Consider the following 27657-nt stretch of genomic DNA (forward strand, 5'->3'; position numbering starts at 1 on the left):
TATATTTGTACTTATATTGGTCATTATGAATATGAATATTATTTTTTTTACTATAAAAAAAAAGAAATTAATCAAATTTATTTAAAATAGATTATATTTTGTAAGAATATTTTATTGTATTCACCGCGCGCGCACGCGCGCCACACACACATACACTATATATATATGTATATATATATATATATACATATATGTTAAAACAATACATGTATATAATCAATGTATCATATATTTCATACATACATACGTGCGCGCGCGCGCGTGTACAATAATTGATATTTTTTTTTTGTATTTCATAATCAACATATTATCATTATTTTACATATATATGCATACACACACACACACACACACACATATATATATATACGTGTATATATCTATTTATGTTTATTAAATATTATTCCATGTATTATTATCGTGCAAAGAATAAATTTTATAGCATATTTATTCTAAATGCATTGTTCTAAACACATTTGGTTTTCTTAGACATATTCGACATATCAGAAATTTTGGTTACATTTGTATAATTCGATTATTCACCAACTATTAGCCATACGTTTTATTACAATACAACGCACAGAACATTCAAATTAATTAATCAGTACCCTGAGCAATCTAGATAATTCTAAAACTAATTTTATTTTGCATGGACAATTTGTCGTTATTTTTACACGAGGAGGGAATCTGCATACGCTTACGTCTAAGAAACCTTCGATATAATACTATTTACATGACTTTAAAATTTAACGTGATAACTTTGAAAGGGAGGAAATTTTTGCAATAAATTCTATGCGAATAACGATAAGTGAGTAACGATAAGTATCTGTGAATGAAAATACATAGTACTTTTTTTTTTATTATGCCTTGTTATTCGAACGAAACAATATCACGACTACTATATGCGTATGAACTACATAATAAATAAAATAAAAAAGATCATAAAAAATATTTTATTTTTTTCGCATTTCTGTAATTATAGTCGTATATTTTCATTATGAAAAAAACAATACGATATAAAAATTTTTATTTTTATAAATTAAATTATAGTAAATAAGAAATTATTAGAATACAAGTTAAATAATAAATATATATCATCCTTTTTTCTTTTTTATTTTATTTTTTATTTTGGATTTTTGCACTCCTTTTAAAAATTGACTTTATTCGTACGAAAAACTTTTCTATTTAATGTTTGCTCAGTACGATTCTAATAATCTCTATAGATTTTTCTCGTTCCGTATATAATTTTCTTAGTTTTTACGAAGATAACATTTCTTGCTTCGTCAACGATAATATAATATTAAACAATGAATGGCTATTTATTTTCGTTGAGAAGATAATAATGTCAGCAAGAATGGAACAAATTTACACAGGACTAGCACATATCTGATTAAGAAGCGGTCTGCCACAAACACGATGCGTCCTGTATCTTCGATGAGCATGGAACGAGTTGATGAAATACTCTCAAATATTTTTTTTTCTCGTTTCAGGATTTCCAGCGAATATATGAGAATATTCTGTTCTTGCTGCTAGTGCGGCTAAAACGAATTCTATCCGAACATGATTAAAATTGGGGGAAAAAAAATAATTGTTATTACAAAGTTACATTTTTTTTTCTTATTAATAGCTTAATTTAAAATTTATTTGGAACTTACCAAAATTCACTGTCGTATCGGCAAAATCAATTTTTGCATTCTGAAAAATTTTATCAGATTCTTCCAGTGGCACATTTAGCGAGAGTTTTAAAGCTTTTCTTAATTCCATTTTATTAATACACGATAATGATTTTGTGCCACATACCTGTTCGTCATGATATATATAATATGTGTAAAAGATAAATTTATGAAATTTTCTTTTCATACTTACTTCAAACGCTGTTTCAACTTTGTCTAACTCTGAATTTGCGTTTGTCGTGGCTAGTACCGTGAATAAATATTCTTCCAAATCTATTTTACCATTTCCTTGCTGCAATAATCATTGTATCAGTAAAATTGTCGCGTGTAATATATGTTCATTATTTATATTCACGAGAAGAAATGTATCGATTATTATTACATAATAAACTTATACGTATACGTAACTACTATTTTAATTATTATTATCTTTGATATTAGAATCTGAGAAAATGAAAATAATGAAAGATACTAGATATTTGACAAAACAAGTATCATTACAATGAATAATTGTAATAAATAAAAAATAATACATGATACAGACTCTATCATGTATTCGAAACAGTTGTTGAGTAGCAGATTCTTTTGCATCTATTCTAAGAATTTGTGCAAATTCATGTAAATTAACTTCTTCGCTAAATCTTTCTGTTTTCTTCTGAACTAATTCTTCTTCCATTTTTGTCGATACCAAACTATAAGAATAAAAATTTCATATATTTAATTATTGTAATACTTGTATGTATTAAAATAATAAATATAATATATATACATATATATTATTTTTGTACAAATAATCTATTTGTATCAGTAACATACCCAAGTTTGTTACGAAGTTTATGAGCTTCCACTATGGTAGATGCCCGTGGTATATGTAGTTGATGAGCTTTGCTAATAATTCGACAATCGTCATACGTATAGTCTGATACAGGAATTTGTAATGCTCTAAAAAATAAATGAAATTTTATTTTTACTTAATAATATAATTAATATTCAAATATAAAGATTTCTAAAGATTTCTATTTATTTCATTATTTATTTTTCAAAATTCAAAATCTATCTTTACTTTGATAATACTCACTCTGCCATAAGACGTCGTACATTATTTGCATAAAGTTTAGGATCTGTTTTCTCGGCTTCGCTTGGTTTGTAAACGGGGAGGAACTCTATTTCACAACTGCTATTCAATTGTGTTAATGTAAGCCACAATAATTTTAATCTGAAAATATAATTTTTATAATTTTTTATATTTCGATGAATTTTTTTTTCTTTTTTTTAATTAAAACAAAAAAAAACATGAAATATTTACGCTCCAGGACCTTCCCAGGTCCACGTTACAGTATCTAATTTATTAGGATATCTGATACAAACAGGCTGGACAGGAACACCGGGATAAAATGCTCCTGATTTGAAAGTAATGAGACACGATCGATTTGTACAAGTACCTTCGGGAAAAATCATCACCTGCAAATAAATCTTTTTTTAAAAATGTTTTTAATTAAAAAAATATTGAGAATATTTCTAACTATTTTAAATATAAATAAATTTATTATTTATAAATTTTAAATAATAATAAGTTAAATAAGTAATTAAATTGTAATTAATTAATTATTAATTAAATATTTATATATATATATAAATATATAAATATATAAATATTTTAAAAATTTATAAAAATCATAAAAAATCAAAGATATATTAATATTAAAAATATACTACAAACACACATAGATTAAAACATAATTTTTTTTTAAATATATTATTAAGTAATTAGATCTAAAAATTAATGAGATTTAGTAGAAAATTATTTTTTGATTTTCTTTTCTATTTTTTAAAGTTTATCTGTTCGATTTAATCAAAATAAAAAATTTTTATCTATCTTGATTTTTACAAAAAATGTTTTCTTTGTTAATGATACCTGTGGCCAATCCTCTTTCGAAGTAGCCCTTTCGATAATTTCCTTAATCGTATTTTGTCGTGAATTCGGATCTTCTCTCCAAACATAGACTGGTTGCGTATAGTTGATAAGTTCTATGAGCATGACATAAAAAAATATATGTATATATACATACATACATACGTACATAGATATATATGTAACAAATGGAAAAATAAAAAACATGCAATAAATTAATTTTCAACGCCACTCAATTATGTCAATTATACAATTATGTCAATTGTAGTTCGTATTAATTTTACTTAAATACAAAAAGTGAATGTTAAAAGAATTTTTTCTATTATTTAATTTTACCTTCCTCAAAGTTTCTGAACATATTTTTCAAAACTTTATTATTTTAAATATATTTTAAAATTTATTTCATATGTATCGTGGTGAATGGGAGAATCTTGGAAAAAAGTTCGTTTATTGGCAATATTGATATTTTTTAAATGGAAATTCTCTTTAATTGCAAATAGTTATATTAAATTACATTAATATAAAAATAAAAATTGTTAAAAATTATAATCTTATTATAATCTTAAAAAATGATGTGCTTAAAAAAATTCTAATCCAAATTTTCGAATATTTATGTTATTAAATCATTATATTATTATGTTTCTTAATATTATGACAAGTAAAAAATTACATATCAAAATTCTTGGGCATCCTTTTTATTAAAAGTTCATAATTTTGGTTCATAATTTCCTTCTTAATATCAATAGAGATTTTTGTGAATGTGAATCGCGTTATTTCATGAAATAATTACGAAACTAATAAAAATATATATTATATATAAATAACGAAATATAATTAACAAGTTTATTTAAATAACAAAATCTATTCGTTTTGTGTTTCAAAATATAAGAATCAAGAATCATTTGTGTGGAAAAATTTATATTGATTCTATCCGTTAAATTTATCAATGAAATTTATTTCTAAAAATAATCTAATAATAATTTCTAAAAGAAAAACAAATTACAATTTAGAAAATTGCAAAACATAATTAATTATGTTTAAATATTATTCATCACGAGAAATAAAATACTTGATTGATATTATATATTGATATAGATTCTAAAAATCAATATTTTCAATGTCAAAACAATATAATTCTGTATCTGGTGGAAGGAATACTCGTATGTATAATCCATACTTTTTTCTTTTTTTAATGAGCTAATTTTACTCGTACACGATGTATGTAGAAATGAAATGAATGGAAAAAGAAAATATAATATTAGAAAAATAGGGAATCAAAAATTTTTGAAATTGATCATTTCCAAATAAATTCTAATATTTCTAGAATTAAAAAAAAAAAAGATTTATGTTTTATGGTTTGTCTTAATAAAAATAATTTGTAAAATTTCGTCATACGAGATGGTTATATCTAAATTTAAGAAAGTTTCAAGTCAAATATCTTGTTTTTACGTCGCGAAATATATGAATTATACACACGAAATATTTATACAATATTTCTTCTCAATATTTCAAATTAATTCACGTTCATTTAACGTTTTTACTCAATCGATAAATTAAATTAGTATTACTTACTTTTTCCCAAAAAATAACGATATAATTATACACACATACAATCATTAATATGATCTAGATCTAATTCACGTTCAAAAAAAAAAAAACTTCTAAAAACAGTCACTAAACTGATCTAATCCTTTTTCGAAAAAATATTCCAATTGGTCCCGATCGGAATTACCCTAAATGTTATGATATATTAAATAACGTACGATGAGAAATTGGTTAGTTGATTAACTCTACGCAATTTATTGAAGGAAAGGATCCAGCCAGTTTGGTTAATGATCGAAAGCGATTGAAATCGTTTCAATAATTGGCACGTACTTCCGATGAAAGGGTTCAATCCTGATTCTCGTCTTACGATGATCGAAGGGAAGCCAGTTATGTAGACAATCCCTCCGTCCATGAAGGTCGAATGGGGTGCAACCACTAAGATCGGCGCTTCCGCCCTCGTCGCCTGCCTTCCGCGCACAACGATTCTCATTCCTCCTGCTTGGTAAGTGAGCCGACCCATAAAGCACAACCAGGGCACTATTTTGCTGCAGGTTTTAACGTTAATCTCCGATTAACACGGTTCCCCGTTCATTTATTTAAATTCATCTCGAGATCCACCGAGATCTCGAGGACGCGATCGTTTTTTTCTTTTTTTTCTCTTCCTTTTATCTTTCTTTTATCTTCTTTTGCCTTCAAACGTCTAATCTGCCTATTTATTTTACGATTATTTTCCCATTTTTCGATTATTACCCCGTTTATCGATCGATATTACATAATAAAGTGGAGTGGAGTGGACCGTTTCGAGAAAGTTTGAAAAATTTATTTTTGATTATTCTTTAATTAATATCCCTATCCTAGTCCCCCTTTTTCCTCTCGTTCACAAAAGTGAAAAAAAAAATTCGGATCCAATCTCCTTTAGGGCAAAAGGAATTATATCTTCTGATATTTTTGATCCAGATTTTTTTTTTCTTCTTTTTCTTTTGTAATTAACACTGCTTGAAATTTTGAACGAGAAGCGAGCCTCGTTCCTTTGATCTTTTCCTCCAATCGACTTTCTAAGAGAACGCGACTCCCTCCCTTTACGGAATCTCGAGCAACATTACCGATTCGAATTACACAGATGAAAATTCTCCTCTTTCCTCTTTCCCGACAAATTTACGGAAACTCTTATGTCAATATTTAAAATTACCGTGTGCCCGTTTCGTTCGAAACTCTTGGCTGCATACTTCACGTCAAATGAATTATATATATACATATATATACAGCTTGGCCGATACGGGTAAATAACATTTAATTAACGTCTCGAGTCGGTTCGTGTGATAAGGCAATGCGTTGATTGAAATAACGAACAATATCGAAAACGTTCCATTTGACCATACCATTTTTGGGTATCGACACGGGTTTAAAAATGTTCGAGACATTTGCAAACAGAGAGGATATATTAATTTTGGCTTCGAACGTCACGTGGAACTGACGTATCGTATCGTATCGGTTTATTTGCGCAACAGTGAAACTTCACTTCGCTCCCGAGGAGTCACGTGACATTGTAACGAGAAAGTTTACGCAGCCGCGAGGTTCGTTACTCCACGAGCTACTCCCGACCGTTCCTCCTGCGTTACACCTCCGCTTTGCCGAGACTTTGACGAACTTTTTCTCTTTTTACTTATTTTTTTTTCCCTGGTTGGGAAAGGAAGGGAAGAAAAAACCGATAATTCCGTGTATTGCACGCGTTGCGTTCGGGTCGAAGCGGGGAGAGAAGAGGGAGGAGGGAGGGAGGATATTATTTGGAAAATAGGAAATAAGGAACGTGGTATCCGTAGTCATGCGTTATAGGTGTTGTAACGATTGTTGTTAACCTTTGAACCTCTTATAGAAAATAACGTGCTCCAACTGTGATTGTCCAGTATTAAACAGTGTCAGTTAGTGATGTAGGTATGCCCATTATTCCAGATATTGTTAGTAACAATACATAATGTTCCCCATTCACCACCTATATACATATCTCTGTTAGCCTTTATATATCCGAATAATCTTCCTCTTCCCTGTTTTCACAGGTGTATGTATGTACATGCATGTATATGCATGTTTATATTCCATTTTTTTTTCGTATCATCTCAAGTCGATACGATTTTTTTTTTCTTTTCTTTTCTTCGATATTAACTGCACGTGTATAATGATAACGAAGTTGTTTTATAAAATCTTACGTTGTTTTAACGATTTATATGCGATTTCGTAGATTTCGTATATATGAAATTACGTGATTCGTAAATTATAATAAAATTCAAGATGAAATGATATTTCGATCGATTGAGAATGCATTTTTTTTTTTAAGATTCTTCTTTTCAACTAATAGAATAGATTCGGAGAAGAATTAATAAACAAGGATTAATAATGCGAGATTCTCGGATTTTCTTACAACTTTTCTTTAGCAAATAGAAACGATATATCCTTATTCGAGGATTCAATTTCTAGGAATAAAATGGATAATGAAGATTATATGAATAAAATGAAGATTTGCATTATTCGTAATGAGATTTTTAAAAATCGTGTTCCATCGTGTTTCAAGTTTCGTAAAATAATATATTATTATCATTTCCTTTCTACTTTTTTACAGAAATGATCAATTTTCTTTCGATTTATTCAATTTTGTTTTTCAACGAATTTTATACTCGTTTAATTTGACTTCGCCGCATCTCATTAATTCTCGAGCGATTGAAAAATTAAATTATGGAGCAAAAATTCTTACGCTACTTTATTTTATTGAATTCTCACGAGATTAAGTGTCCGATATTAAGAAAACAAATTGCGAAACAAACGTTTCCTTCCCTCGAGATATTTTTTTTTTCAAATAACGACATTCGAAAACAACAATTTTACAAAACAACGATCGCTTTCCTTCTTTTCTCTTCTTATTTTCTCAATCTTATCTTTAAGCAAAATCTTCAAGTAAAAAATAGAAAAGGACGAAATCTCTAAAAAAAGAAAACGAAAAAGAAGTCACGCAACGAGGCTAATTCGATTAATTCGTAGAAACCGGAAACGACGGAACAACGATTCTGATCGGATCGAGAGAAAGAGAGAGAGAAAGAGAGAGCAAAAATTTGGGAGGAAAAAAACCTACTTCCGAAAAAAGGAATGCGCCCGATTTCCGCTTTGGCGACGATGCTCGGTCCGCCGAGGTAAACAACCGGAAGTGCGTCGAAGAAGCTTGAATGCGGGGCTAGGGCTAACACGGGAGCATCCTTTGATTCTGCTCTACGACCTTTGACCTTCAGGTGATGAAATCCACCGCAGATGAACAATGCTCGCATCATCCAGCAGATCACAATTCGCATGTCTCTGTATTTTCCATTTTTATATATATGTGTATATATGTATATATGTATATATATGTATATATATATATATACACACTATATACAGATACATGGTCAAGTATATTTAAATTACATCATTTTATATATAGAACGTGCTACAATCGTTGGCAAGCAATTTTACAACTCTCTATGTCGTGCACAGCTACTTTCAGAGTTATATACAAATCTGATAGAATCTCGTTTACTTTGCCGCTACTTCCTGTCGATATCCATATCATTTTCATTGATCGGATATCGAAGGAAATTTTATAAATTTTTAGAAATTAGATCGACGATTGATGACAATAATTGGCGAGAAAAGAAGATGGTCAAAGAAGAGTTAACGATATAAATGAATTTATTCTTCTTTTTTTTTTTAGTAATCGAGGTTCTATCGAGGTGGTCAAAATGAATTTGACCGTATTTGTTTGGTAAATAATTAAATTAGTTATAATAATTGTGTAAGTTAAATTAATGAGGCAATGCATAACGCTCGATATAAAGAAAAAGTTTTTTATGGTTAATGAAAAAATTCTGAGAGAAAATATAAAAGATTCTTAGATATGTTAGATAATTATTGATGCTACGAAACATGCATAGCCTCCCTTTTTCAAAGGAAAAGGAAACAAGAATAATTTACAAAGAAAAAGAGTATAGCAGTATAGTATAGCAAACGATGTATATACATTAAGCATCTCGTGTATCAATCTACTAAAATTAATCTCGATCCATAACAATTAAATTAACAAAAAATATTTACAATAATTAAATAATTTCGTTATATATGTACATGATATTTATATATATATGTAACATAACATAAAAGCCATAATAAATGCATCTTCAAGGTAGAAAAGTAATTTATTCAAGGTTACAGTCGAATCCAATGTCTATACAACGATACTGAATTATTCAAAGTGGACAGCTGTTATACTGTGGAAAAATCGTTTTTATTGATCATTATATGAATAAAAAAAAAGTTACATGTATTCTTCCTGAGATTATAAACCGAACTTGAAAAAGTTATTTATTTGTTTTTTTATCAGATAAAAATCATTACTTCATTTTATAAGCAATAATATAAGTATATATAAATTAAAAATTGAAAAAGATATATTTATATATTTGTTATTCTCTTTTTTTTTTATTTAAATTAGATACATTTTTTAGTTACATAATTCTAATCTTTTTCTAATGTTTATCCTTCAATTTCCAAAAAGTCTAATAATTATGTATCAATCTAATGTACTTGAATAATAACAAATTTATAATTCAGAGCATTAACAATTTGTTTTGCTATATGTTTTGTTTTGCTATACATGAAAATTAAATTCAATCGATACTGGTCTATGTGTCTACAATGTCCATGGAACTTTGCATTTCGAATTAATAATAAATATTGGATGTATATCTGGCGGTGGATGTGCAAAGTAGAGTAGAAGGTGGCAATAATTATTTTATTGCGAAAAGCGACTATATTTCCGTGCAAACAAACTTCTACCGATAATATTTCTCCTGTGTGACGTGTTCTTATGGGGAAGTTTATTATTCTAAACGATGTCTACGTTTCAAAGTGTTGCGACACATTTTCCGTTTATAGAAATCGAAACAAATACGCCTTCTGAATGTTACTGTAGACGAAAGAAACAAATTTTATTATTATTATTATTATTATTATAATATTTCTTATTCATAATTTGAATTATCAATATATCATTTATATCTTTTCCATCGAACCAAATTCCAAGCTTCATTATAAATACATTTACAATTTCTAATAAAAAAAGTAACAGATAATTACTTTCTTGTTTATTAAATATCTTACGGCTTTTTTCATAAAAAATATATATATATGTATATCCAATTTTTTAAAAATTTCATTCCTACATTCATTATTAAACGCCACGTATTTCTATATGCATAATACAATATAGAATACGATACAATATTCCATCTTAAAAAAAAAAAAAGGAAACAATAATAAAATCAGAACGATATAATCGAAAAGAAAAGAGGAAGAAAGTATCTAATTGCGATTCAATAATAATATATATATATATATATATATGTATATACATACACACGCGCATATTATCTGATCGCGAGCAAAACTTCTGGTTAGAAAATCATTTCCACGTGAAATCGGCGCGGCGCGGCGCGGCGCGGCGTTTCAGCTGTTGAAAATTACAGAGATTAAATTGTCTTCGTTCGAAATGTATGATCGAAGAGGTGTGCGCGCGAAACGCGACACTTGCTGCGATTAAATATCGTGGAACGATCGAAATCACGAGACACGATAAGCGATAGGCGGCGAAATGATGCGCCGGGGGAATTGTTATTGCGAATTCCATCGATCGGAAGGTTGGGAGCGAGAGAACGGCCACGAACTACTTATCCAACCCGTACTTTCTCCCGTTACTTATTCTTTTTATCGTATTCTCGTTCCTTTCTTTGCCGCGGTCATTCACGCTCACTCCCCACCTAGGCGTATCTTCAATCGTTTCAAGTGTACGGCCGTGAAATAAAATCCTTCAAGGGATTTCCGCAATTTATCCTAATCATTTTCGTCTCGCCGTCGGTAATCGGATCTTGGCCAGGGCCATTTCTTCATCCATCCCTCTCTCTCTCTCTCTCTCTCTCTCGTGGCTGCGTCGAGCCACGGTATTGCGACGGAGACATTTTAAACATTTGGCCCGATAAAAGGAAGGAAGTAATATACAGCGGAGAAGAGTATCAAGCGAGACGTATGTAAGAAGTAAGAAGTGTACCCGCTTTGGTAAATTTTAGAAGGTGCATTCATTTCGCTCGAAATGAGAAGGAGCGATAGAGAAATAATTATATATAGTTAAGAGTTAGTTGCCAGCGTAAGAAGATTCAGATTGATGTGGGAAGGAAAAATTTTAATATGGAGATTCGAAAAGAAATGGAATGATACGCTATATTAGATCGAGTATTGGGTGAAGTAAATTTTAACAGAGGGTTCGGTATTTGACTCGAAGAGAAATGTATACATGTATATATATATATATATAAAAGTTTCTATATAAAAAGATTCGTGGAAAGTAAATTTTAATACAGAGGATTCGATATTTGGTTCTCGAGAAAAGAAACAATATATTGGAAATAATTAGAATAAGAATTTGTACATAAGAAGATTCAGTTTGAAAAGTAAATTTTGATTTAGAGGTTCGGTATTTGGTTCGAAAGAAGAAGGAAGATTATATTAGAAATAATAAAAATTTGTAATAGTAAGAAAGTGAGTAAAAGAATTCGCTTTATGTGAAATAAATTTTAACAGACAATGAAGTGTTTGTTAATTTGAAAAAAAAAGAAAGAATGATACATTAGAAAAAATTGCATAATAAGAATTTTTATTATGTTTTATTATGTTGGATAAAAAAAAAAGAAAAAATGAATGGAATTTTATATCTTTATTATTTTGATTGCATGTAAATAATCTTTATAACGATATAGATCAGCGAATCGTTCTTTGCTTTTATAGTATCAAATTTTACGTTTAAATAATTATTTTTTGAAAAAAAAAAGAACAATAATATAGTTAATGAATTCTTGAAATTTGGTTTAGTAAATATAATTTAATAAATACAATATTTCAATTTGATCAAGTTCAAACTGCATCGAATTAATATTAATACGTATTTATAATTAATACATTATTTATATACAAGTTTCTATCAGCTGCTTCCTTTCTAAATTACTAAACTAAATTTCCTACTTTTCCCTACATTACCAATAACGTGATGCCATCAATCTTTCAACATTATTATTTATAATGTTGATATAAAACGAACAAAAGTTGAGGCAAACAATTGAAGATTTCATTATAAATCTTATAAACAAATATGGTTAATTTACTTTTGCTTGTAAATTTTTCATGACTAAAAAAAAAAGGAAAAAAATTCATTAGAAAAATATGTTAAATTTCGAGAGAATTCGCATACTGAAATTTTATAAAGCACAAAAACTTAATTAAGAACATTTTTGAAACGTTAAAAAGAAAAGATAATTTCAAAGTCAAATAAAAAGAAAAAAAAAAGACAGAACTTACAATAATATTCCATTTAACTAAAACTTCATTGATCGGGACGAAATTTTAAATAGCATCCGATTGATTAAATTTTAACCATTTTGATTAAATCCGCTTGTCTGAAAGTGAACTCTTATTATTTGAATGCACGAATTTAAAAATTTCATTTAAAAAAAAAAAAAAAAAAAAAAGTAAACTACTGTATTCAATTTTAAAATCACTTTTCTCTTCTAAAGAAAAGAAAAATTTTATCTATTATTCGGTATTATTTTTATAAAACTAATATAAAACTATACAATTAATTATAATTACAATTAAAGACTGGTCATAAAAGAAAAAGTTTGTGCTGAAAATTAAAATTTTTAAAATATCAGCTACTTTAAGATATCAATCTAACAAAATTTTATCCTTTTATTTTTTTATATCACATCACACGTCGATATTTTAAAACTTTAATTAACAATAGAAAGTTTTTATATTAAGAAAATTCGAAAGTCTACGATATTAATTACGATATTTGCGATTCTTTTTATGTCCAGTCTTCAATCAACAACGACAAATAAACGAATATCTGTATAACAGCCGTAAAGCCATGCAAAAATTCCAATATCCATACAACAAACAAAATCAAAAAACTCGTTAGAAAAATAGAAATAATAAAGGAAAAACTTTTTAAATTTTAGTTCAAGGCATTCGAAATGAATGGACAGAAAAACCAGAGAGTGCAGAGGCGATAAAAAAAAAAACGCATGGAAATGAGACGAAGGTAATAATGGCGGTTCGATGCATCTTACCGTCTCCACCCCGTCAAAGGTGCACGTCGAAGATCTTCCTCGGACAATCCAAGAAGACCTAGACAAGCCAAAAGCCAGGCCATGATCACCAGAGCCGTAATTGCAGCTAGTCTGAATGGTAGGAGAGCCACAGTCAGGAATGCCGTCTGAAATACGAAGCATTTCCGCTTCAACAACTGCTATCAATATGTTGCTCCAATGCAAAGGGGAAAAGAAGAAGAAGAAAAAAAAAAGAACTTTTCAACTTTGACGCATTATTTTCCATCTCTTTTGTTTCTTTGTGATCTCTGATTCATCTTTAATTATCTTATTATTTGTTATATTTTTTGCATTTGCATTACACGATTAGGGGGGAATTTTTAAATTAAAATATTCATCGTTTATTTCATTTTGATTATTCTTCTATGGAAATATTTTGGAAAGGAGAGAAGTCGAAATAATCGATAAAGAAAAATTAATCCTAAATTAAATTCTAATCTTCAGCGATGATAAGAAAAAAATTTCAAAAAAAAAACAATATATTTTTCTTTATTCCTAATATCTAAATTTTTTAATTTATTCCATCTTAGAAAATATTTTCTAATCTCTGCCAGAAAGAATCAGAAGAAAAGATAGTGTTACTATTCAAAAAATTATATTTTCTCCCAATAAGATGATAATTAAAAAGAAATCGATCCGATAATTCATAAATCAACGACGATCGGCCAGTAAGGTTGCTAAAAGACAGAATCGAAAAGTATATCAAAATTTCAGAATGTCGAAGATAATAAATTTAAGATTAAAAATATTTCGAGCGAATTTCGAAAGTGGAGCTAAGTCGTTTGTCAAATCGAATTTCGAAAAAAAAAATATTAGATCAAAGAGGAGTAAAATAGTTCAGGGTTTTTTTATTCGAGAAGGAAAGAGTGAAGATGCATCAATTTTTTTTAGTCCTTATTAAGGTGACTCAAGTAAGGAGATAGCGCGAAAGTTTTCGCTGATAAAGAATTATCGAAACCTTGATCAGCACAATCTATACATACTTCATCAATACAATGAGGCACAAACATTCAATATATATATATATATTTTGTATGGTAATCGATAAACGGCCCACCTTAGACGTGGATAGAAGAACGACGACCTTCCATGCCGATTGCTCGAGTAAAATTTTTTATTCAACCGATCCATGTAAATTCATTTCAATGCATCGCAGACAATTCATGTAACATTATGTTCGATGATTTTATTTATTTATTTGTTTTTCCTTGCGTAATTGCGTGTAATAATTTTCGAGTTTTCTTACAGAAAGGGATTTTCGAGAAAACTACGCGAGAATGTCAATATCAGTTAGCGCGACATTCACTTTCTACTAATTGCATCATTGGCGAGTTAAAGTATTGTAAGAATTTTTTTTTTATATTTTGCTTTCTCGACAATTTAATTCGTTGGATTTTATATATTTTCATTTAATAATTTAATTTGCATGCAAGTTGTATGGTATTTAGACTTATTATCAATAATTTGTTAATTTAATATTAACCTACTTTTATTACAACGTGATGTACGTGAGGTACAAAATCGTTCGAAACGAAGTAGAAATTTATAAGATGTATAGTGAAATTGATAATTGCAAATAAACGTCCATTTAATCTTATTTTTCAAGTTACAAGCAATTTAACTTTGCTAAATTAAGTTAAAGCTAGAATTACATCTGTTTATCTTTCTCTTCCTCTTCTAATACCTAACTTTCGTTCAAAAATCGTGTCACTTCGTTTTAACTCACCTTAACTCGATATCTCGAATGGAAGAAGAAAATTAAAAAAAAGAAAATAACGCAATTTAAAATACGCGAATTATTAATTTACGAAATTATCGAAATTTAATCGAGAATCGAATCCATTCATTCGTAAAAAATTCTTTTTTTTTCAAAAATAATAATCGTGAAATTAAGGAGAGAATCGTTATCGGAATAGAGGTCACGTGTTGTAATCAATTAATCCCGGAGTTCACCGAGCGAACCTTGGTTTCTCGGTCGGAACAAGGACTACTTTTTTGTTCAGTGTGCCAAGGTTACGGGGCTTGAGTGGAGATTTAGGATGCTGGACGGCACGAACGATCGAGAGAACGGGCGGAAAAAGATGGTAAGGAGAGGAGAGAGGTAAAAAAAGAAGAAACGAGTACCGTTCAGACGTTCCGTTAGACTCTATCACCTGTTCACGTCATTTTGTGCCCGCAACACAGCCGCACGCATGTGTATTTACATAACGTGTACACACGAAACTTTCAAGATCGAGGTTATGACCGAGTAATCATTTCGACATGTACCAGATTCCCGATGATTAAATTCTGTTTCACGTTCTGTTTCAAAATTTCGACAAAAAGAAAAAAAGATTAATAATTATGGATTATTTTTTCCAAGTGGATTTTTGGAATTTTGAATATATATATGCATGTGTGCGCGTATTTTATATATATCGAAAAGGATTGAGAGATTGATTTATGGATCTAGTAATCGTTTCGAATATGGACAAGTTTCGAATTTTTGTCGACGAACGAGATTTTATTTCACGTTTTCTGTTTCGATATATCAGAAAAAGATCATAATTATCTACGGATTATTATTATTATTTTTTGAATATATATTTATGCTTTATATCGAAAAATATTGAGGTTATGACCGAATCATTTCTACATACTTTGAATTCCCGATGACTAAATTCCATTTTCACGTTCTGAAATTAGAAAAAGATTAGTTATCTATAAATTATTTATTTTTTTTTTTTGGAAATTTTATTATATATTTGTATTTGTATTTGTATCGAGAAATCGATCGAGGTTATAATCGAGTAATCATTTCGACGTACTCCGGATTCCTAAATTGACTAAATGATGATGATTAAATCCCATTCACATTTCTGTTTCGAAATTGGAAAAATGCTTGTCCATGTTGATTATTTTTTTGAAATATTTTTTGGAATTTTGAATATTATGGAAATATGTGTTTGAATATATCATAGGGAAAATTTATATCATTTTTACGAGTGTATTTATTTTTGAAATTTGACTTTTGTAGAAGATGGAGGAAGTCATTTTTAGTTTCACTTTTCCTTTATGACGTTCTTTATGACGTGGTTCGAATTAAGTGCGAGGTCTAATTGGATGAGTGGTTGTTTAGCGACTAGTGATAGTAAATGCGGCAAACATCTGGTAACTGTTTAACGGATTAAACAAACTATATTTTTCCTTCAGATTTTTTTTCATTATTTCAATTTAATAATATCTTCTATCTTTGATTAAATTAAACCATGATTAAATTAAATCTTTTCTTTTTTTATTTAAGATAAGAAGATTTTACGATATACGATATTTAATTCGAATCTAATAAAATTTGTGTCGACAATAATAGAATAAAATTGATAAAATTTTTCTTCGACAATCCCCGAGCCTTGTCTTCGTAAATTTCTCAAATACGTTTTCTTGGAATAATTTTTTCAAGCTTTAAAAATTGCTCCAAGAAAATGTTAATATTTTTAGAAACGACCTTCGCGTATAAAAGGATGTTCCAAGAGCGGAATGAACATTGGATATAAAAAAAAAAAAAAATAAGAAGAGAGAAATATTAAAGATATGAATGAATATAACTACAAAAGAAATTGACGTTCAATGGATTCGTCTCTTCTTTTAATTTCCAACCAGCTCTTAAATATCTTCATGCATAATGTATATATCATGTGTGATTTTAAACAATGAGGTTACATCCGAGCAATTCTTAAATCACGTTATCTTTCGTGTAATTTTGCGTAACCATTTTTTTTTAACTTCTAAATTTTTTTAGAACGACACTTTTCATTATTTTTAATGAAAAAAAAAAAATTCATGTTGGAGAATCGATACAACTTGCAATTTTCAAAATAACAAATTTCGTCGAATAACTTTTCTTTCCTAAATCTTCCACGAATACAATCGCGTTTTTAATTAAAAGTAATTTACGATCGAAGCTTTCGCTATTCCTCGCCACGTTGCACTATTATGCACGAAAAATCGAGTGAAATTAACCCGATAGCAATTTTCATACTGCGTTTTTCGTCCTATTTTTCTCTTGGTGGACAAGATGGACGATTTTTAACGTAAAAATATCGATGAATCTTTTTACGAGTAAACATTATTTTGCCCAACTCGAAAATATTTCATTTTTACATTTTTTCCTTTTTTGTTTTTATCTTTGAGAATCAACTTGCGAAGTAAAAGTCAGTTTTACGAGAGAAAGCAAACAATAAACTTTAATCATTGTATTTAGACAGTGTGCCATTATTAAATGCGATAAATCTTCAAGTTTTATTGTTAGAAACTATTTATCTACTTTGTGCTTTATAACGTGCTCATTAACTAATTCTTATTAACAAATACAATGTGTGTGTACATATAAGAAAAAATTTATAATCTAATTTCTTCTCTTAAATAATTCCTGAAGTGTTTATTTTTGATAAAGAATACAATATCTTAAAATAAAATTATCTGATAAAAAAAGAAACTGATCTTTATCTTTTTATATGTAATACAGTCGCCATTATTGGTTTCGAGGGGTTATACAATCTCTCGAATATCGTCAATTCAAGGATATAACAAGAAATAATATATTTAAACAATTATATTTTCGAAGAAAAATAATAATTTTTGTCATTTAAGGCATATAAAAACAAATTGATATTCTTATAATATATATATTTCATATTTACAATGAATGAAGATGAAGATAATGATAATGAGGACAAATATGAACGTTAATTAAATATTTACAATGATTCGTAATAGATAATATTTAATAGGTGATATTTTTTTTTTACTTTACCGCATCTTAAATATATATACGTATATTCCCAATGTAACGTTGATTTAAAGATAATCAGATACGTGTGTTTGTAATTTTTAAATAAAAAAAATTTTTTTCGACACAATTGCACTAGCCATGAGTTTTTACAAATTCGATCGAGCGGATATCCAAACATCGAAAGGATGTTTATTAAGCCGCACGACGGCCGTCGTACGTTTTAAAGCCGACAATTAACATTCAAGAGAAACTTCCAACGTACATAAGCTTTCGCTCGGTAACTTCCAATGAACTGTTTCAATGTCGTGCACGGTATCTGTGCGAAATCTACAAGGTCGTTCATTCAGGTATCCTCAATGATACGTGTCGTGCGTTCTGTATCCGTGAACGAGTCACGGGTTTAATCTAACAGCATTACGATCATGAATTAACGAACTCGTGGCTTTATTATTTGGGTTGACGGACAGAAACTGTGTCAAGGCTCTTCAGGAGAAGAGAAAAGATACACGTGATACGAAAGCGAGAATTTCGAGACGTGCACATATCGGAGACGAAAAGGAAAAAAGAATATTGTGAGAAATTTGTGAGAAGCTATTTAATTTCTTACGTTGACGGAAATACGAGATCTTTTTATCGTGATTAATGCCCTCGCCTCGCCTCTATCTTTTAGTTATGTTATTTTCCAAGTTGTTGGGTTGTATATTAGACGTACACATACTTGTTTAACAGTTTGCGAACGAATGTCAACATCAAAGTCGATTAAATAAGATTAAATTAAGTTGCAACTAAAAGTTCAATTTTTAAGCGATAAAATTTTCTCGATTTAACGCTTGTTTTTTCTTATTAGTGTTTACTCAAATTTTTAACACGTAATCTCAAGTTTTTTAATATGCAATTTCGTTTCATTGATTAAGACAATTATCTCGAGAGAGCGATCGTTTTCGCAGAAGATGAAATGTATCGTTTCGCACGATTAAAAATTTTATATTATTTTGATACAGATATTCAGTATCGAAATAACTGGATAACTTTCTTCAGAAATATTTTCCAATCGTATCGACATTTTAAAAGAAATATCTCGCGGGTGCACGAATAATTCTTGGTGTAATTTTTGAATTTTTAAAGAAAAAAGAGAGAGAAAGAAAAGAAAGGAAAAAAATTCCAGGATTGTTTCTCCGCCTCTTTTTTTTTTTTTCGCTCTTTGTAGAGAATACGTTCGACGGAGTAGGCTCTCTACCTACTTATGACCCACATTTCGTTCAAGCGAAAGACTTGCTCTTCTACCAGTGAAAATTGACGAGAATTGTTTTTCCATCCGTTTCGCGTCGCTCATTTACTTCATGTCACCAGAATTGGCGCGTTTTTTTTTCTTTTTCTTTTTCTTTTTTTACGCCTACCGTCGCAAATTTGCCAACGCAACGTAGCAAACTGCCTTCCATATCCTTTTGACCGAGAAAAGAAAAGAAAAAGAAAAAGAAAAAGAAAAAAGTAAACGACGCGAAAGTAAAAGGTGAAAAGCAACAGCACCGAGAAGTTAACCGCGATATTTTTATTACTCGTTTCGTATTTGAATTTAATAATTACTTACCACTTGTTTCAACAACAATTTTTAAACTCGGTTAATACTTTTTAACGACTGGATAGAAATGACGAGGAAAAATAATAATAATCGAGCGAGAAGATTTATTTATCCATCTCTTTCTCGTTCGATTAATTATTTGATTAAAAAATTCACGGAATTAAGGAAAATTATGGATGGATATTAAATGGCGTCGAGTTACATCGATAAATAATCATCAGCGGTCCTTGCTTATTTTATTAAATGTCAATTTTACGCGTTTTCTCTTCTTGATTCAACCAGTGATTCGGGTTTTTGTTATTCTTCAACGAAATGATTGTGATTTTTTTCAAAGCGCGATGGTACGCTTCTTTTTTTTTAGAAATAGAAATGTTTTAAAGGAATCGAGATCGATGCTCAAACGATTTCAATTTGAATTTTTATTGAAGTAAAAAAATTTTTTTGATAAATTTTGTAACGGTGAAATAAAAATGCGTAACGAAACGTAAATTTTGATAAAATTTTTAAATTAGAAAATGTTTAGAATTTAGCGGTCTGGTGTAGCAAAAATTTTTCAAAATTGTACTTGTAATGAAATTGTATTAAAAAATTGTATTGAAAAATATTTGAACAATATTTGCTTTCAGATTGATTTCACTCCTTGGAAGAGATTTCTCGTAAACAAGAAAATTATATTCTATGTACACTTTCATTAAAATCAGAATTTTCGAGTTGGATAAATTTATTCGTAAAACAGCGTTCGTAAATACTAATTTGAAACTTAAACATCGAGGAATTTTGTTGAGAGAAGAATGGATAAGTATATTTATTTTTATCAATATAAAAAAAATATTAGATATCAACACGAATCTTTCATTTAATTTATTACAGATTCAAATAATAGAAATAATATTTCTAATTAAAATTGTAAAAGTATTTAATTATTTTAAAATTGAATCACAGTCTGTAACGTATAAATTAAATTATTTTTAAAAGAGTATTAATTTATCATCCGTTTTTCATCGAACGATAAAATTTCATAATTTATCATAATTTATATATCTAATAAACGCACGCTGTGCTAATTTTTCATTTGAAAAAAAGCTGTAATAAAGAAACGAGTATAAATAGCACAAAAATATTATACGATCCAATATGCCGTCGTCAGAGTTTCTTGTCATAGTTAAAGAGATTTTCTTTCCAACGACGAAAGAACGATTAGAGGCTTCAAAATTCAATACTGCTTGGATACGTGTTACCTAGATATTTCCTAGCTATTATAGTCTGATTCTATTATAAAGACTCGTTCTCGATAAAAATTATTTTATTTACACTCTTTTCAATAAAGAAAAAAAAATTATTATTTTCGTCACTAGAAATATGCAATCTGCAAATCTTTTAGTTAAAAATATTTCTATATAAAAAATGTTTATCAATCGCAATTAAAAACTTTACTCTTTTCACTTTTTCTATTTTTATATTTTATAACTTATAATAATCGCGTAACAAAAATTTCGAGCTCAAATTTTATTGTTATTTTACGTAAGATTTTATTACAAAGTTTTTACTACAACGATTTTAACGTTGCAAGTTTTTATAATGTCAAAAGTTGTTTGGAAACCTTTAAAGATAATATCGGTTTGTCATAATATTTAATTACAAGTAAATAGAAAACAAATGTACGGGTGTATGGATATCACGTGGAAAAGCTATTTTAAAGAAATGTCACTTCTCGATTGCGATAATCAAGAATCTTTTATTATTTAATGCGCGAAAGGGGAGGGGGGGAGGGAGGAAACTCGTATTGCAAAATAGGCAATATCGCAATATTATTTTTTTTTTAATGTCGAATTCCTGTTACACAATAATCTGTGAAATAATCGAAATATCGCTTGGTTTTTGTGTATAATTCGATTATAGTGCAAGAATATTGTAATTTCTTGGACAATGCATTGTCCACTGTAAATCGTATCGGATCCGGTATGTCCGGTTCAAATGGAGAAAGTTCGATTTGCGATTGGAATTGCGAACACCAATACCATTTGAAGGAAAATCAAATTGGTGCCAAGAACGTGCCAAGATTTTATATTATATATACTTTTTTTTGTTTTTGCAAAAAAATACATTTCGATTCGTCGTTCAAAAAAAAAAGGGGGAAAAATAGATTAATTATTGGGACAAATGGTAGGGAAATTGGCAATTAAAAGATTTATCGATCTGGAACGTATCCGACTATGAAATTGCGAAATTACGTGAAATTGCATAGTTTTGTCAAAGAGAAAGAAGGTCGAGTTTATTTAAAAATTAAATTTTTTTAATTATTTAAAAATAGGAAACAAATATATATATATATATAAAGATTCATTCATATTTAATAGTATAAAGTAACAGATGTAATAAAATGTATTATTATATTATAAACTATATTATAAAACGTTGTGTAAAAATTTATATTACGATACGGATGTTATATAATAATAACATTACGGAACATGAGCTAAATTGTATCAATGAGATATAAACAAAATAAACACGATGTTATATCTAGTTATTGGTAGAAATAAATTATATTTTTTTCATTTAATCTTGCAAAGAATCTAATTTTTCGAGTAATAATTTAGAAAATATCGAGTAAAATTTTTTTACGTTTGATAATGTAACGTTTGTTCATTATTCACAGTCTGTTATATCTAACGTGTTATTACATTATGTACAAGACAAACGATCCTTTCATTAGAAATCTACGATGAAATTTCCTCCAATAATAAGCGATAGCGATGATAGATACATCATGTAAGATCAAAAAAATTAATACTGTTAAAATATTTATCTAAATTGCATTTTCAAAAGTGTTATTTCGAACAACTGTCAGGATGATGTATACGAGAATGCGAGAGAATGCGAACATAAGTAATTTACAAATCTTTCTTTAGTAATAATTTCATTTGGAGAAAATCGTAATTTATATACGAAAACTTAATAACGTAATTTATCATAAAGTATTATAAATTTGTGGAAACTGTACATAAGTGCGGTATTAAAAAAAGAAAAAAAGTAAAAAGAAAATTCTGGATAATTCTCTGTTATAAAATACGGAAAGTACGAATTTGTGAAAGAATATGATATAGCATATAGATAATATTGATCGATAGAAATCTACCGATCGATTTGTCATCTCTGTGTACGGTTAAAATAAGATTTTAATAACAGTAATTCTGGATTGATATTTCGTCATGTGACACAAATTGTCTATTTATATAAACATCGTTACTTTTAATTAATCCTATGAGGCACTCGTATAACAAATGACGAATAAAAATAATAGAAATCATATCATCGATTTAATATTGAAATTATTTTACTTTGAATCACGATAAAATTGTTGATAGTCGATTGAATAAAAGAATATCTAATCGATGTGAATGGGATCGATGAAACATTTCTCCGATCATATTAACTGCGATACATTTATGTTTAAAATGCAATTGTATTTCACGCAATTCTCTATTCTATTTTTACTTGTGAAACTGTTATGCAAATTTATTCATTTTCTCAGGATGATGTTCTATTTATCGTAGAAATTATTATTATCATTATTATTATTATTTTTTTTTTACGTTTTTTAATTCTCGAAGTTTAAAAAAAAAAATCGAAAATATCGATTATCTTACAACTAACGTATCTTCTTGTTATATTTGAATTGTTTTTATGATGATTATTTATTTGCATTTTCTTTTAACATTCGCGACATATTCTTTTCTAAAGGAAAATTTAGGCAAGTTTTTTTTTTTTCGATGTAAACATCGTTTCGTTTTCATATAATCTCCACGTATATTCTTGGAGAATTGTGCCTTTGTGTTTTAAATGTGACTTATATTTAGGAAACGACGTTAATGATCCTTTTACTTCTGCATGTACAAACTCACAGTTTACACAGATGAATATTACTTCACAATTTGAGAAAAAAAGCATATTTCTGTGTATATTATTTATTTCGAGAATTTTCTATTCAAAGTATTAATTTTTCGTTATCATTCACTCGGATTTCAAATCATTTATTTTTTCCATTCGTCGCAATTTTCAATATAATTATTTGTATATGAAAAGCAAGAAAAATATTCACATGCAATAATGTGATTTTTTTTTAATTCAATTAATCAAATGTTTACGTTATTTTTTTGATTTATAAATTTTCTTATTGAAATTTGCATTACTTGCATTTTCACAATTTGCAAGTAATTGCGATAAACGACGCAGTAATTTTTAATGAATTTGTATTAATGTGAATTTTTTCTGATATAGAAGAGCATATTTAGATAGATAAAGAATATCACACTTATGAGGCAAATACACAAGTGTGACTTGCTTCGTAAATATCCCCATAAAAATACTCGTGCAAAATTACTGGAAACAAATTCGTCCGTTATTATTATTCGAATAATAAATATTTATTCAAAAAGAAACAGTGAAAATTTATTTAGATTATAATTATCTTCGATAAATATTTATTGGAAACAACTTGAATAACGCTCAACTCTTTTATAAATACCGAACAGAACCATCTCGTTAATTGGAAGTGAAATAAGATTTAAGAGACAAACTGCTAAACAAATTCAATCTTCCAATTTTAATCTTTTTTCCTACGAACTTATTTTCACCGTATAAAAAAATGGACCAACTTTTTAAAATTCAATCAGCTTCTTACACGTTCTTTTTCGTCCATTTGTTCAGAGAGATAAGAAAAGAGAAAAGAAAAAAAGAGAAAAAAATCTAAAAAGTAACTTTGCACATTGTCGTTTTGAAACGCGCATGATGTTGAAAAGCGTATAATCACGCATATGAGAGTTTGAAACTGAAACAGAGTCGGGGAAAAAAAGAGGACGGCGATCTTTTAACTTGTTTTATCTCTGACGATCGCGTGATATTACGTGTGACTATGCAGAAGCGGTGATGCGCGTATTAAATATTGCAGTAACGCTTTCCGAGGCTCTTTTATTTAAAAAAAAAAAAAATATATCTCGTGACGCGTTTAAGTTATGCGCCCGCACGAATGATGAGTAGGATAATGCACGTGCGTGCCAATTAGAGCGCATAGACGGACGAATTTTTACGACTTCTCGTTGTTAGACACGATAAAATTTCAGATGGAAAGTTTCAATCGCTCTTTTTCAATTTATAAATAAAAATATTGACGAGATAATAATCGAGTTTTTAAATATTTTTATCAATGAAACGAAAACTTTTGATATTGATTTAAAACAATTTTGATATTCAAAATAAAAATTTATTCATAATGATTTGGATTGAATTCTCTTTTGATATTTTTAAATTACGGATCGATCTAGAATGGTTACGTCATATTTTGTTTTATTAATCATTCGTTTTGTTAATAAAATTTGAAGACACTCATTGTTATTTATATTTATTTTTCTATATAGTTTCTATATAGTTTATACAAGTTATATAGTAATTAATAATTACATCAATGATATAGATTATATTTTACGAAAATAAATAAATATATTATACCAGACAAGATTTAGTAATGATCTCGCGATTTTTCGTCACCAGACATCGATAAAAATATTTTAATGTCACCGTCAAATGTATATCGATTAATCGTGCAAACTATCGATCGTGTCACCTGCCAAACGATATTGATGAAATCACCGATTAATCATTAAGGAACCATGCGATAAATCGTGCAATGCATCCACATGATACAATATAAATATTTTTCTCTGGTGTTTTATTACGTGTTTGGTATCGATTTTGTAAGTGTAACAATTTCTCACAATAATCTAGTTTTGTTTTACCGGACTTATTTGTAGTGGAAGAAATTCAATAGCTTGTAAGCTAGTTTAGATGAAACGTAGTATGTTTTAAATTGAAAAATTCTATTACATCTGTAGCGAAGCTGTGTCACTTGAAATGACAGGAACACCCCCAAAATATCGATAATTCGATAATGTCAAGGTGTCAAAACTGTCTACATATAGATGGGAAACATTTTAAACAATTTTCAACAAGTATTTCCTATTATAAAGAAAAAGTTCATCAATTTAATTTGTTATACTTATTTCAATTTTTCGAACATAATCATCTATATTTTACAAAATAGAAAATCAATAAAAATTAATATTTCATTTTTTTTCTCGAATCAATTAAAAAAATTGAATTTAATTTAGATAATATTTAAATAAAACAAATTTATGGAATTTAAATAAATGAAAATTTTTTATCGAACGTTTAAAAAGATTGATTAACAACACGAATTGTATAATTTAAATTATACAAATTCACCGAATATTTCATATTTACAATATCTCGTTATCCTGTTAAAATGTTAAAATGCGAAAATAGGAAACGAATGCCGCGATGCGTTCCATATGAAAACAGACGATTCAATCGTCGAATTCCGCTTCGAGTCGGAAAACCGATCTTTACATTACAGCGATTCGAATTTTACGTAAGTATTCACATTGCAATATTTCAAAAATAAAAAATACATTGAAACGAACACAATCGCTAATGCACAGTAATTAAAGTAAATTTTATCACACCGGGAAAAATTATTCTATTTTTATGAATAAATCGTACATTCAAGTTCGTTTTTTTAAAGACTGGCGTATGGCATGATGTGGCCGAAAAGCGAAATAGCCGTTGTTGCAACGGTCATAAATTCTCCGCCCCGCCCTCAATAATTCTCAAAACATTCGAGTCTTACGCGTGAACATCGATCCCGAAGGATATTTCCGCGTGCAGGAAGATTCGCAGAACTACTGACCTTGAGCTTGTCGTAGGTTGTGTCGAGCTCGAGACGATGTACGAAGGGGTTCAGGATGTCAGCACTGAGGGACGCAGCATCAACGTCCTCGTGTTTGCTTCGCATTTTTCCATTGGCCTCATCCATGTTTTTCCGAGTAATCACGAACAGAGAAAAAGGTAAAAGAGACAGAGAGGGTTGGGGAAATATATATATATATGTGGAAAGAGAGTGAGACAATAGACACGGCTCGACGTGTCACACACTGCTAACCACGAAACGTCGATACGTATCGGCAGGTGCGAGACGTTCTATACGATGTGCTTTAGTTTTTTTGGCACTGTTTATATTAACGTTTAAATCGAGACAGATGTAGGGTAAAAAAAAACGATGAAGAAAAAAAAAGGAAATTCTTGTTCAACCGCGGCGAGACATGTTCGCACGCGAAAGGGTTGTCAGTCGACAATCTACTGTGCTCGCTGTCGGCTCGACAGAACGAACCGGCCAAATACTCTCCGACCATTACCGAGCCCCACCGAACGCGCAAGGGATACTGTCGGATGCGTGCGCATCGTGCCGCTTAGTCGAAAGTTCGTTCGGGTATCTTCGTCAGTCTCCCCTGTGAAAGCGGAATGGCACGAGAAAATCAAACCAGGACCGTCTACGTCAGTAGCAAAACCCTTTCACTTTATTTAAGTTTCTAGAAATTAATAAAATTTTATTAAAGTAACGTTAAAAAATAAGTTGATAAAATCGTTTTTTATTATTATTTTTTGTCTCAATTTAGATTAAAAAATAGAAATTAGAAATATAACAAGATATTTTATATAATTTTGAATATTTAAAACAGGAATATTAATATTTTATATTCTTTATTGTAATATTGTAACATCTTATTGAATCTGGCATTTGTCATTGGCATTATAATTATTGTCATTTTATTAAAACATTTGAAAATCAATTTTTTTCTTTCAAACCGTTCAATACATGAGTCATGTCGCATAAAGAAAATCGTTGAATCATACGTGTTTTAAAATTTGGTAAAATGTTAAAGTATGTTTTATATATAAAGATAATTTCTTAAAATATTTTATATATGTAATATATTTGAAACTCTTGAAATTAAGATTTAAAATTAATTATGAATTAAGACTAGGATTAATTACGAATTAATTTAAATGAGTTTCGATATTCA

General features: G+C 28.8%; 1 protein-coding gene across 5 annotated transcripts; it reads right to left on the reverse strand.

Annotated features, from left to right (window-relative positions):
- Positions 1-430: 430 nt before the first annotated feature.
- Positions 431-26620, reverse strand: LOC107999391 (lysophosphatidylcholine acyltransferase). 5 transcript variants are annotated; one of them, XM_017059188.3, is made up of 11 exons: positions 26484-26620; positions 13329-13474; positions 5461-5675; positions 3589-3701; positions 2980-3134; positions 2752-2889; positions 2490-2615; positions 2218-2365; positions 1867-1965; positions 1656-1800; positions 431-1550 (listed from the first exon to the last, which is right to left on the reverse strand). In XM_017059188.3, the coding sequence occupies exons 1-11, from the start codon at positions 26607-26609 to the stop codon at positions 1465-1467; spliced, it is 1497 nt and encodes a 498-aa protein (XP_016914677.1). In that variant the 5' UTR covers positions 26610-26620; the 3' UTR covers positions 431-1464. The 5 variants fall into 5 exon arrangements, with proteins under 5 accessions (XP_016914677.1, XP_016914676.1, XP_061933217.1 ...); XM_017059187.3 differs by lacking the exon at positions 5461-5675 and adding an exon at positions 8252-8469; XM_062077233.1 differs by lacking the exon at positions 431-1550 and having other exon boundaries at positions 1608-1965.
- Positions 26621-27657: the final 1037 nt, after the last annotated feature.

This window comes from Apis cerana, linkage group LG7 (genome assembly GCF_029169275.1).
Source record: "Apis cerana isolate GH-2021 linkage group LG7, AcerK_1.0, whole genome shotgun sequence".
NCBI classification, from domain to species: Eukaryota; Metazoa; Arthropoda; class Insecta; order Hymenoptera; family Apidae; genus Apis; species Apis cerana.